Source organism: Aspergillus saccharolyticus (genome assembly GCF_003184585.1).
Source record: "Aspergillus saccharolyticus JOP 1030-1 unplaced genomic scaffold BP01scaffold_32, whole genome shotgun sequence".
Taxonomy (NCBI): Eukaryota; Fungi; Ascomycota; class Eurotiomycetes; order Eurotiales; family Aspergillaceae; genus Aspergillus; species Aspergillus saccharolyticus.
The window spans coordinates 99,445-112,619 of NW_020290642.1; the positions used below are offsets into that span (position 1 = coordinate 99,445).

The 13,175-nt window shown below is 52.9% G+C and overlaps 5 protein-coding genes across 5 annotated transcripts; 1 reads left to right on the forward strand and 4 right to left on the reverse strand.

The window, feature by feature from the left end:
* Positions 1-863: 863 nt before the first annotated feature.
* On the forward strand, positions 864-4,080 carry BP01DRAFT_367915 (putative plasma membrane H(+)ATPase; the record flags this gene model as incomplete). Its single annotated transcript, XM_025576484.1, has 4 exons — positions 864-1,299; positions 1,354-1,577; positions 1,632-2,324; positions 2,374-4,080. The coding sequence occupies 4 exons, from the start codon at positions 864-866 to the stop codon at positions 4,078-4,080; spliced, it is 3,060 nt and encodes a 1,019-aa protein (XP_025428697.1).
* A 519-nt stretch (positions 4,081-4,599) lies between these two features.
* On the reverse strand, positions 4,600-5,894 carry BP01DRAFT_324740 (FAD/NAD(P)-binding domain-containing protein; the record flags this gene model as incomplete). The annotated part of the gene is made up of 3 exons (XM_025572837.1): positions 4,600-4,739; positions 4,804-5,607; positions 5,669-5,894. Coding segments are annotated over 3 exons (1,170 nt in total), but the record flags the coding sequence as incomplete, so codon positions are not given.
* An 884-nt stretch (positions 5,895-6,778) lies between these two features.
* On the reverse strand, positions 6,779-8,077 carry BP01DRAFT_404431 (glycoside hydrolase family 18 protein; the record flags this gene model as incomplete). Its single annotated transcript, XM_025578708.1, has 5 exons — positions 6,779-7,520; positions 7,579-7,706; positions 7,777-7,790; positions 7,850-7,912; positions 7,972-8,077. The coding sequence occupies 5 exons, from the start codon at positions 8,075-8,077 to the stop codon at positions 6,779-6,781; spliced, it is 1,053 nt and encodes a 350-aa protein (XP_025428699.1).
* Positions 8,078-10,145: 2,068 nt separating this feature from the next.
* On the reverse strand, positions 10,146-11,648 carry BP01DRAFT_359180 (uncharacterized protein). The gene is made up of 3 exons (XM_025575614.1): positions 11,525-11,648; positions 10,998-11,337; positions 10,146-10,903 (listed from the first exon to the last, which is right to left on the reverse strand). Exons 1-3 carry the CDS (start codon positions 11,565-11,567, stop codon positions 10,294-10,296), a joined length of 993 nt encoding a protein of 330 aa, XP_025428700.1. The 5' UTR covers positions 11,568-11,648; the 3' UTR covers positions 10,146-10,293.
* Positions 11,649-11,744: 96 nt separating this feature from the next.
* BP01DRAFT_346166 (PQ-loop repeat-containing protein) lies at positions 11,745-13,158 on the reverse strand. The gene is made up of 4 exons (XM_025573624.1): positions 12,889-13,158; positions 12,710-12,829; positions 12,444-12,659; positions 11,745-12,368 (listed from the first exon to the last, which is right to left on the reverse strand). Exons 1-4 carry the CDS (start codon positions 12,930-12,932, stop codon positions 11,945-11,947), a joined length of 804 nt encoding a protein of 267 aa, XP_025428701.1. The 5' UTR covers positions 12,933-13,158; the 3' UTR covers positions 11,745-11,944.
* Between the last annotated feature and the right edge of the window lie 17 nt (positions 13,159-13,175).

Below are 13,175 nucleotides of genomic sequence, written 5' to 3' on the forward strand. Positions count from 1 at the left end.
CGCTAAACCCAATGCGGACGTCCGATGTATATCTCCTTCAAACGCTGCGAGTCCACCACCTCATCTCGCACCACAGCAATTAATCATCTCACCAGGCTTGGCCAGATGATGATCGACTTACCCCACTCTGGCAGCTGTCAGGCATCTCATTCCTGGTTATCTCCACTGCCGCTCGTCGTCTAACCAGTATCCATTCTCCAACACTCGCCGCCCGTGCCGGTGACTGATGGACTTCCGATCCCTGGATAAAGGTCCAGCGTCTGGAAGTCAATTCGCATCGCTCATCAAATGACCTGGCTCCTGTAGGCACTCGGCCCGTCACTCTCCAGACCATACTCTCCGGTCGTTCATCATGTCTCATACGTCAAGACCCCGGCGAGTGGTCGAATCAACGAGTCATACCCCTAGCAAAGAGAGAGAGAGAGAGAGTCAATCGTTGTCTGGCCACTCGCCGTCACTGGCTCCCGGGCATGCGGTCGCGCCAAACACTGTTACACCCACGCAAAACCTGGGTGTTAAGGTACCGGCCTCTCAGCCAAAAGCCTCTCCGCAGAAACCCGGAGCCTTGTAGAAATCTACTACGTCAGCATGATTGTCCGCACAAGTTGCTCCTTCCTGCACTTCCGCGCTCAGAGCTGCCGAGCCTTTTACTCTTTTGCATCTTCTTCTCTGGTCGTGCAGGGGAGGCCTTGGTGACATTTCCAGTCTATCGTGTGCTTCGGTCTTCATTTTGTCTGCTTCGCCAGCTCTCGCTTGCGTTCGCATCTTTCCTCCCAGTCGTGTTACGGACGGGTGGCATCAGAGACACACAGGACAAGCGAACGTAATTCCCCCCCGCTGTACAAGGCAAGTGATTAGACATCATGGCTGAGCAGGGAGCCCCTTCGGGCGACCTTGAACGCGGCGCGCAGCAAGCCCAGCCCTCGAGCTCGGAGCGACGTGACTCGCGGCGCGTTTCCCGAGTCTCCTACAAAGAGGACTACAGTAACCTCGACGAGTATGGGAAGCTGGTTAAGTATGCCTCTACCTATCGCGAGGGAAGAGGCGATGAAGCCCAGGGCGAAGAGGAGATGAAGCGTGTGTGGTATGCGCCATGGAAGAAGCGCAAGGTGTTCGTCAAACACGTCGATCAGCAGCAGGGTTTCCCTGAGGACTGGCTTCTCACAGATATTCGCCGGGGCTTGAACAGCAGCGAGGTGCCCGACAGACGGCGTCGCTCAGGTTGGAACGAGCTGCAGTCCGAGAAGGAGAACCCGATTGCCAAGATCCTATCTTACTTCAGGGGCCCTATTCTTTATGGTGCGTTGCCGTCCACTTGACCAAAGGCAGACAGCCGTTGCTAACCCAATGTAGTGATGGAACTGGCTGTACTTCTGGCTGCTGGTCTCGATGACTGGATTGACTTCGGTGTTATCATCGGTATCCTCTGCTTGAACGCCGCCGTGGGTTGGTACCAAGAAAAGCAAGCCGCGGACGTGGTCGCGAGTTTGAAAGGTGATATCGCCATGCGAGCCACGGTTATTCGTGATGGGCAGCAACAGGAAATTCTTGCTCGAGAGCTTGTTCCTGGCGACGTGGTAGGTCCCATGGCTTTCTGATTAGCACACTCTATGACTAACAGAAGTTGAAAGATTATTGTTTCCGAAGGTCATGTCGTCCCTGGTGATGCTAAGGTCATTTGCGACTTCAATGATCCAGCTGGATTCGAAGAATACAAGAGAATGCTGGAGCAAGGCGATCTCAGCAGTACATCCGAGTCTGACCTCGAGGACAACGAGCCCGAAAAGACTGAAAAGCAAGCCGAAGGCGAGGCCGCAAGCCCCGAAGAGGGAAAGCAACCGTCAAGGCCCAAGCGCGGGTACCCCATTCTGGCCTGCGATCACTCCGCCATCACCGGAGAGTCCTTGGCTGTGGATCGTTATATGGGCGGCATGATCTATTACACGACCGGCTGCAAGCGTGGAAAGGCCTATGCTGTGGTGCAAACTGGCGCGAAAAACTCCTTTGTCGGAAAGACAGCCAGCATGGTGCAGTCGGCCAAGGGCGCTGGCCACTTTGAGATTGTCATGGACAACATTGGAACTTCGCTCCTGATTCTTGTTATGGCATGGATCTTGGCCGCTTGGATCGGTGGTTTCTTCCGCCACATCCCTATCGCCTCGCCTGGTCAACAGACGCTTCTTCACTACACTCTTGCTCTGCTCATTATTGGTGTGCCGGTCGGTCTGCCTGTTGTCACCACCACGACCATGGCAGTCGGTGCAGCGTATCTGGCAAAGAAAAAGGCAATTGTGCAGAAACTTACAGCAATCGAATCACTAGCGGTATGTTGAATACCACGCAGAAGACTGAGCAAGACTGACAAGTCACTAGGGCGTTGATATCCTGTGCTCAGATAAAACGGGTACATTGACAGCCAATAAGCTCAGCATTCGTGAGCCGTATGTGGCCGAAGGTGTGGATGTGGACTGGATGTTTGCCGTGGCGGTCCTGGCATCATCCCACAACATCGAATCCCTTGACCCAATCGATAAGGTGACCATTCTTACGCTCCGCCAGTACCCCAAGGCCAGAGAGATCTTGCGCCGCGGCTGGAAGACTGAGAAATTCACGCCCTTTGATCCAGTTTCCAAGCGCATTGTAACCATTGCGAGCTGCGACGGGATTCGGTATACTTGCACCAAGGGCGCACCCAAGGCGGTGCTTCAATTGACCAACTGCTCCAAGGAGACCGCTGACCACTACAAAGCCAAAGCGCAGGAATTTGCTCATCGTGGCTTCCGCTCGCTCGGTGTCGCCGTGCAAAGAGAAGGTGAAGATTGGACTCTCCTAGGCATGCTTCCTATGTTCGATCCGCCCCGAGAAGACACAGCTCAGACGATTACCGAAGCTCAGAACTTAGGCATCAGTGTCAAGATGCTCACTGGTGACGCGATTGCCATCGCAAAAGAGACTTGCAAGATGCTGGCCCTCGGCACCAAGGTGTATAACTCGGACAAGTTGATTCACGGCGGCCTCAGCGGAGCAATGGCCGGAGATCTAGTTGAGAAAGCCGACGGCTTTGCCGAAGTTTTTCCCGAGCATAAATACCAAGTGGTGCAGATGCTCCAAGATCGAGGCCACCTAACGGCGATGACAGGCGATGGTGTCAACGACGCGCCCTCTTTGAAAAAGGCTGATTGTGGTATTGCTGTGGAAGGCGCTTCCGAGGCGGCGCAATCGGCCTCAGACATTGTTTTCTTGGAGCCCGGCCTATCTACCATCATTGACTCGATCAAGGTAGCGCGGCAGATCTTCCACCGCATGAAGGCATACATCCAGTACCGTATCGCGCTTTGCTTGCATTTGGAGATCTATCTGGTCACATCCATGATTATTCTCAACGAGAGCATCCGAGTCGAGCTGATTGTTTTTCTGGCCTTGTTCGCCGATCTGGCTACCGTGGCAGTGGCATACGACAACGCATCATTCGACCTTCGGCCGGTGGAATGGCAACTCCCGAAGATCTGGTTCATCTCGGTCCTGTTGGGCTTGCTCCTCGCCCTGGGAACCTGGGTGGTACGTGGTAGCATGTTCTTGCCGTCTGGTGGGATCATCCAAAACTGGGGATCCATTCAAGAGGTCTTGTTCTTGGAAGTCGCCTTAACGGAGAACTGGCTGATTTTCGTCACCCGCGGCATGGACACCTGGCCGTCCATCCATCTGGTGACCGCCATTCTCGGCGTGGACATCTTGGCCACGATCTTTTGTCTCTTCGGCTGGTTTAGTAACCAGGACATGCCCACCATACCGGCCGACCAGTTCGTGGAGACTAGCAATGGCTGGACGGATATTGTGACGGTGGTGCGGGTCTGGGGCTACTCCCTGGGCGTCGAGATCGTGATCGCCTTGGTGTATGTCATGTTGAATAAGTTCAAGTGGTTGGATAACCTGGGACGTGCCAAGCGGGACAAGGGTGATCTGAAGATCGAGAATCTGTTGGGCCATCTGGCTCGGCTGACAGTAGAATACGAGGAGCCCGGGAAGCCCAAGGGCCGCTTCTCTCTGGCGGCCAGCAAAGAAGAGGAGGAATTGGAGTAAATGGGACCGAGAGTGAGTGATTTCAGTGGGCAGGGCCGGGGGGTCGCAATCCCGGATGATTGGTTTATTGGATGGAAGACGAAGATGAGCAAGAGCAGAAAGGAGAGGATGAAAGAGGGAGGGAGAGAGAGAGAGAGAGAGAGAGAGAGAGAGAAAGAGATGTGGCAGGGAAGATGGACGAAGAAAGGAAGGGAGCAGAAAGAGGAAAGTCACGGGATATAAGTTCAAGTGGTTGAAAGATGGTAATGGGTAATTGTCCAGTCTTAAGTTAATACTATATAGTAATTGGGCTGTCCGACAGGTCAGCTCATGTTTATTGGTAGTAATTTCGATATGCTTCAAGTTTGAAATCTTCCAAGAAGACTTAATATAGTTAATATAGCAATAGCTTGCTTGTGCTTCACACAATACTAACTAATCTGGCCTATGATTGATCCATCCCAGCCTCGATCTCAACATTAGTATAGCTAGATAGACAGTCAGGAACAATTCTGATTACTGAGTACTGTATCATTTCCGAGAATCAAGCACCCGCTTCCACAGCTTCTCCATCTCATCTCCCACCATACGCGCAGTCTCTTTCTCCATCTCCCGTCTGGACATGACAGGGCCACCGCGCTTCCCAATAGCCGCAGCGGATTCCTCACGGGCCATTTCAACTGACATCCATAAATTAGTACGAAACGAATCCCCCAATTCTCGGAACAAGCACGAAAAACATACCATGGAGATAGACGCCCGCCCTCTTTCCCGAGAACATCGCATGAGGGACATTCGTGCTCCCATCGTTGTTGCAGTCTCCGACAGCAAAGACGCCTGGCAGGCTCGTCCTCATACCCGTGTAGTCCGCCGTATCGATCTTCCCATCGTCCATCTTCAGTCCCAATTGGTCGGGGATCTCACTCCGCTGCGCCGTGGGATAATTGGTGATCAACGCGTTGCGCACCACACTGTCCCCGTCGGTAAACCACACCTTGAACACATCCTCCATACTTCCGTCATCACCGCGGACCTCTTCGCCGTCCTGCAAGCGCTCGATCGATGCGATACTCCGGTTATCGACCTGGACATTCCAGGCGGCGAGCTGCGCGCGCCAATCGGGGTACTTGGCGGCCAGTGCAGCCTCGCCGGATGGGGTATCGGTGCCGTTGACGAGGGCGATCACGTCGGTATTGAGAGTGTGAGTCTCGAGCACGCTGCCTACAACGTCGGGCAAACCACCGAGGATGCCAAGAGGCTGGTCGCGGTGCTCATAGCCGTCACACCAGGGACACCAGTAGATGCCCTTACCCCAGGCTTCTTGCAGGCCCGGGACATCGGGGAGAACATCGACGAGCCCGGTGCCGAGGACGACTTTCCGCGCCGTGTATTCTTTACCGTCGATATCCTGGGCTCGGAAGTATGAGGTGTTAGTCGCTGCATCACTCACCGGTGCAACGGTGGTGATGGTTGTGTTGACAATGGTCGCCGTGTCATATTTGAGGATCTGTTCGCGGGCAAGACCGCGGAACTCGGCGGGAGGCGTGCCTTGACTCCCGTTAGAGCTGACGATGAACAATAAGCTGAGGGAATGGCAGGCAGGACTTACCGTCGTTTCCAATGACATCGTGCATTTCTCGGGTTGGGGCGTTGCGGTACTCTCCCGAGTCAAACAGAATGGTGCGACGGCGTACTCGGGACAGACTGCTGATGGCGCTCAGACCAGCAGGCCCTCCACCGATGACAATCACCTCATAATCCGTCTGCGGGATAGAGGCTGCCAAGCCCAGAGTCAGAGTGGAGAGAAGGGTGAGAAAAAGGGATTTGGGAGCCATGATGGCTGCTATTCGAGCTGGTATCCCAGGGAAAGTAATGGCCGGTGTGTCTCCCGGAATGGATACACGAGGGGTGGCCGCCTCCGCGCCTTTATACCTCGCAAAGCAGATGCATGTGGTGTAGACACCCAGAGCAATCGGTATGAAGTCGCGTCTCTCATGGCTGAGCTGGACTTGAGGACTGCAGCTGAGCTCGAATGTAACTACAGCTGCAGCCAAGACCAATAAACATGCTGGGCGCGACCGCAGGAATGCACAGTAGGTTAGTCCCGTCGATTGGGACGAGTTGATTTGATGGAAGTTCAGTCAGTACGTGCCAGATTACAGTCATCTGAGTCCGGGTCGGGGAATTTGTAGCAAGCGAATTGGGGAGAATTGGAGGTCGATCGGCAGGGCTGAGAGCAATAGTTCATGCACGATGCTGATCAGTGATCTCACGCTGTAGTCCTCAAGGGTGAAAACAAGAATTCTGGTTTCGAACTCTGCATTTAAGCTGATCCACATGGAGACCAGAGGTGCCTGCATCAGAGAGACGTGAGTGGAGGGGAGGGAGGAGGAGGAGTTGAAGAAGAGGAAGAAGGTGATAAAAGAATAATGTATCTCACACACACCACGGAGGAAGAAATGTAGATTTCCCGGAAGACAACACAAGCCCTTACAGTCTGCACCCATATAGAAGACCCCGATTAAACTATAAATAGTAGTATGAGTATTGACTAGTATTACAATTAATATTAACTTCAATATATCTAACCACCAAGTATTGCGGTTATATATATAGCTTCCACGAGGACGTACTGTACACGAAAGGGTACTATATCATGGGTAGGATAGTATAGAACCTCAGCCACTTGGGGGAATCACCATCACCATCCTGTCAACACCTAATCCAACTCGAAAATAGGGAATCGAAACTTGTGATAAATCCTCGAGGCACTTTGCGCCAACGCCGAGCGAATCCCACTCAAGTATCCCTGATTGCCATATGCCTGAGTAACATCCCACAACATCACCCCCCCGAACGACTCGAACTTCTTGGTATACTGAATGACCTGCTGCAACTGCGAGATCGAGACGTATCCTGAGCCAGCAGCCCCGGTGTTGGCGGGGGCGCCAATGTAGACCTTGACGTTCTTGTTCTGTGACACGGTCTGGGCCCAGGTATCCCACTGCGCGAAATTGAAAGATGACTGGGTATCTTGCCCGGGCTGAAACGAGGTCAGACCGCACGGGTTGTTGTAGAATTGCACCCAAACTGCATCGATCGCGACAGGTCCGTTGAGGAACTCCTGGTCGGCGAGATCAGGGTAGGGGCATTGCGGCGCCGCGGTCAGGAAGTATTGCTTGGAAGAGTCGGCGTCGGCAAGCGTGCGCAGGCGGTTGGCAAAGGTGGCCATCTTGCTGACGGGAGCCTCGAAGTCGAAGTCAAATCCATCGACCGAGGCATTGCCAAAGGGTCGAAGGACGTTGTTGGAGTTGGAGGGAGGCGGACCAAAGGTTTGCCAGATCAAGTCGGCGCCGGCCTGCGCCGCCGAGTCGGACTGGAAGCCGCCTTCGCTGTACGTCGCGCCTCCAATCGAGAGAATCACCGATTTGCCCTTCTCCTGGCACGTGGTGATGTCGTCGCTGTTCACAGTCTTAGCATCTCATCCCGTCTCCTCAAGAAACAGCACAACCACCATACCCAATCTGCGGACAATTACGGAGATTCGTCCCACTGAACAACGGACACGCCTTGCTGGTATCGGCGAAGTCATACTCGGGCACGCCGCCCTGTCCATTCACACGCATCACGAATGCAAGGATCAGAACCTGCCAGAAGCGTGGTATAGTCAGCTGCAAGCTCAAACACTCTGCGTTGCGTTCAGGTACCCCTGCATACATCAATGTTCGGATCTGGCTGTCCATTAGCTCTTCTGTCCTCTTCACGTCGAAGCCACCCACATATCACATACCATCACAATAATATGCCAAATCTTGCTGAGCCAGACTCCCTGATCCTGCATATGAGTTCTGGCCTAATCCCAGGTCAGTCGCCGGAATTCTTTCCGCACAGAGTCAAACGAAGGCAACCCACCCCAATACACAGCAATGTTGTTCGGAGATGAGAGATCGAGTTCCGCGTACGCTCCTCCTAGCGAAGCCAGCGCCGCCGTCCAGGCAAGGAGAGACTTGGCAAACATCGTGGCGTATGGTCCTGGTGCGAGGATGGTCAAGAGAGCGTGAGTGGATATGCCCTAGATACACACCCGAGATATAAATGCAAAAAGAGAGTAACCAGGTGTCTTCGAGCAGAACGCAAATAAGAAGGAGCGCAAAAGAATTGTTGATGACTGATTCTCGAGCTTAGAGCGACTGACTGATGGTGATGATGATAGCCCCCTCCCCCAAGTTAGCTGTCGTTTGTCGAAAAGATGGTCGAACTTGGTTTCCGAATAACCTCAATTCCGATTACAGGAAGCCGGCCGCCAGCAGGGGCACTTTATATGACGACTCTACCTCCTATCGGCAGACAGCCAAAGACGAGTAAACAAACCCTAAAACGGCCACGCATCGAATAGAGTTAGCTAGTCTCCATCCGATCCTGTCATTGTCATGCGTTCTGATCGCATGGCCTGCGCTTGAAAGTTGGTTGCTTCTAGGTTGTCGGGTCAGGGTCATCCACATTCCAAGAAACACACCCCCGGACAGAAATAAGATACCCAGAAAAACAAGACTGGGCGAGAACAGCCCCTGACAGCCGGAACTGTCATACTGCTGGCTGGAACTGTGATTGGGTTGTTGGTTGGGTTCAATGTCATTGATGGCATCACTGGAGTGGGAGTGGACGAGGGCTACAGTCACATTCCATAACCGCGGTCGTTGGGCAACTGGCCGCGATGAAGAATGTTGGCCGCTTCGATGCAGCTTGATTCGACTGAAACTGGCCTTTTTTGGGAGGAATATGATGAGAGAAAAGGCCTCGTGGTGGAAGAAGTGAATCATGTCGACTTGCTTGCGAACTACTCAGTACTAGTATGGGACCTTCCTTGCCTCAACCCTAAAATGATATACTTGATAGTAACTACCTGAGAAACATCGCAATGAACACCACAAATGAGTAGCATAAACCACTGACGGCTTCAAGCCGTACCCTGAGAATTACCATTACAACCTTATGCATATGAACCTACTGTACTAGGGCTGGTAGGAAAACCATCATCTTCCTTACCCTCAAAACCAGGCCCTCCCATCGCTATGCAAGCCTCCATCAGACCCAGCTCAACCCAGCTGTCCATCTCTTCCTCCTTGGTGTCGGAATGACACAAAACGAGCGCCTGCGGTCTCCCGAGCTACTTCCTGTTCCTATTTTCTTCTTTATGCAGCCATTGCCATGCGCTGCCAATGCAAGGGACAAGAGATTCATTGACTGGAGGCCGTTCTAATTCTGGTCCCTCTCAACTCAACCCAGAGCCTGCATTTGGTTCTACGCACGCATTCAAATCAGACAGCACATAGCCCAGAATGTCGAGATCTAGAAAGTATCGCTGCTGACGGAACATCCGGGTTTACTTGAAGTAGCAGCTATTTTAGTCGACAACAACCCCCTACCTAATGACCGCAAGTATGGTTGGATGACCGAGCTCATCGTGAGTGATCCTGTCTATGCCGTACACCACCCGATGTCCCCATCACCCCGAGTCGCACAGGAGGGACACACTACAACAACAGTATAGTATACAGGATTGGCATCATGATCTGAAAAAAAGATCCGCGGTTGTCCACGATCTCGTCCAGTCCCGGAAACCCCCGGCCAATAATCTGTGCCCAGACCCAGTGGTGGAGGCCAGGAGACAATTCCTTAAAAACCTGTATCTGCGTATGACGGAGCACTTCCTGTTTTCCGATCTTCCTGTCTCCAATCTAGATCCTATCTCTGACACCGGATGCGGAGAAATAGGGAGTTAGTATGATGACGATGATAGACTTGAAAGTTCTTGAGCAGGAATGATGGGGCTGTTGTCGGGGAGATGGCTTGGTATGCTCTACTTATCCCTACTTCAAATAAGACTTTGGCATACAGTAAAGGAACCGAGCCGGGTTGAGGGGTACATAATATGATATAGTGTTTCATTATGGATCAGTCAGTCTGTGTACTCCTCCTCTCCCCCCCCCCAAAGGGATCCCTGGAGGTTGAACAGCAGGACATGGTTTGTGGTACTACTTGTACTATGCTCAAAAGCGAATTCATAATCATCTTCGAGCTAGATACCGTACTCTAGCATTGCCAATTTGACTTTTGGTCGAGAGTCAACACTTTCTCTCGTAGCACTAGCCTCATCACGAGATAGAACCCCCCCCCCCTGACTATGTTGATGGGACTACAGTAAATTGATGCCTTACAATCAATCATCATGCTTCAGTGCGAAATCCCCACTACGCGCTTGACAGCCTCCTCTCGATCCATCTGCTCATCAATCACTCCTGCAACCTTCAGCACATCCACCACTCCCTCCACCACCTCGGCCTTCACCCCCCTCGTCCCCTTTGTAAACCGCACATCCTTCAGCCATTCCCGCGCATCCTCCTCGCCATAGGTGCATCCGAGCTCGCCCGTTCCCAACAGCTTGACCACCTGCTCGCGATCCGCGTCAAACTCGCTGATCCCCTGATCGAACACCTCAAACAGCTGCTCCAATCTCTGATCCTTGGTCAAATCACCCGAGAACGTCGCGGTTGATGCCACGATCATCCACGAGGGCCATGGCGTATAGATTTCGCCAATCTTCTTCAAGGGCGGATGGGGCTTGTCGGCTGTCGGGTGGAAGTAAGGCTTTGTTGTGAAGTGTTCCCACATGAAGAACTCTGCCGTCGGGACGGGGGGCTGCTCAGGGGTTGTCGACGCAGCGTCATACCCCGTGACCCCGTTCCGCAAAGAATGGAAAGGTCCCAGGATAGCCGGGGTGAGGGCATCCTTCTCGGACCAGTGGTGGGTTTGCGAGAGAACAAAGGACATGATGTGAGAGCCGCTGCCGGTGATCATTTACTGTCAGCCATGGTCGGTCTCGGGCGTGGAGGATCACTTTTTGGAAGATGAATTCGAGACGAAGTTGAGAGACTCACCTTCCCAACCGACTAACCCCGACTCTTCCTCCCTTCAGATCCTCCACAGACCGGATCTCCTCCCTCTCACGCCCGGTCACAATCGCCCACCGCAATGGCGTATCCACCCAGTGGCCGACGATCTTGTATCCATCCGTCGATGGGTCTTGGGGCGCCTGCTGTTTACCCGCGAGTCCAGCCACCCATCCCTCTGTGAGGCCAATGGCGAGATCAATCTCCTTCTCGCGGAGGGAGGTGATCATGTGCCCAGTGCCGGAGGGAAATGGAATCAACCGGACTTGGAAGGGGAGCTTGGAGGCGGAGGAGCGGAGGGCGAGATGAAGGGGCCCGAGGTAGTGCTCTGCTTCCGGTTAGCATGATGAGCAAGTCCAAGCGAATCTGCAGAGTGCGGAGAATATGGGCGGCTAGGAGGCTCGGTGTTTATGACTTGGATCTATTCCGGCGAGGGGACTGCTTTGCATGTATGTGGGGTATTCTCCCATGACTGAGATCGTACTAGAGTGCCAATTACAGGGAAAGAGACATACCGGGCACATAGCCGATTCGCATGGTTTCGGGATTTGAGGCCATGATTGGGTGTGTATCATATATTGTGATTATCAATCCAGGGCAAATGGTGTTAGTACTAAGTCATGAAGTCGACGAAAAATAAAAGGTGGGAGAGTCAATGGAGTTGACCCCGCGGACTGACCGGCATGTCATCTGCCCGCCGTCCGATCGGCGATCAACCGGGGAGGGGTTCGTCCACTGCTCCCACTCGTGATATTTTCACTTTACACTCGAGAACAAAGATAAATACAAAGGACAACTTGAACCATGAAATCTATAGAGGCATCTACTCGGTCACCATACCTGGGTCTATGACCGAAAATCCCCGACGTCCAGATCTGGTTCCTACAGCAGCATGACTAAATCTATATACACTGAACACGAAAGAGAGGCATGCTTCAAGTCATCCGGATATCCTTCTCCTCGACCTCATAGCCCTCGCTCGCTCCCCGGGAAGGACTGCCCGCAGCCCCAAAGGAGGTTCCACTATACATCCAAAATTGTAGTCCCAGGTACAGATCACACACGCACTGGAACATACCGCAGAGCCGGAACGACCAGGGAATCACCTCGGCGCTACAGAAAAAGTAGCTCAACTTCATAATATCACCCAGAATCCACGCGATGACTACCGACAGCCGAAACCCCACACAGGACCGGGACTGGTGATTCTTGATCACCTGAGGCAAAGGCAGAGTCGCCTCCACGGCGAGACCAACATATCCCAACAGACCAATGTAGGACTCGGAGTAGGCGAGTGGCGGAAGAAGGACTTGAATGACGAGAAGGGCGGCGGTGAAGTAAGCGAGGAACATCCAGTAACTGCACATCAGTAAGGTCAGCCGGACTTCGTGGTGCCCCAGAAAACCAAAAAAAAAACATAACAGGATAGCATACGGTTTAGCACTCCTCCATTGCCAAAAGTCATACGGTCTCGTGAAACCCTGTCCGCTGTCCACGCTGCTGAATGGGACGTGCTCCACACTGTTCTTCAATCCAGGAGACGGCCGGTTATCGAGCGCCACTTTCAGCAGAACAATCTGTACTCCGATTGTGAAGACCGCCTGGACAAGTAGCGAAAAAGAGTACTTGGCCCCGAACCAGTAAAAGACCCTAAGAATGGGTCAGCATTGGCGGCTACTGGGGCAAAAGGTATGCCATACTTCAGAATAGACGCAACCAGCATGATCAATGGGATATCCATGGAAAAACCAGCCGAGCTTCTGCTACGGTGGATGCTGAGAATCTGATCGGCATAGGAGGTGACCGGAGAGGTAATGAGGCTATACTCCGCAAGGCGTCAGATATTATTCCACATTGAGAAGATGAGAAGGAAACATACAACAAAGGAGCTCCATATTCAAGAGCCTGCGACAAGAGATACATCGTGCATGCAATAGCCCGTGCTTCAAGAACGGTGTCAGATAAGGGTGTTGCGATTCAATTGTGGTGCTAGTGAGAGCGGAGGAAGCGCTTGGCCGGAGTTCGATTGAATAAGCCTCGGCCAGGAGATTGATCGCGCGCACGGAACAGATTTCGAATTCGCTCAGTACCGCAGGAATAAATACACCGAGAGAATGCAGGGATTGAGAGAACTGTTCAGAAATCCAAGCATGGCCTTGGAGCCAC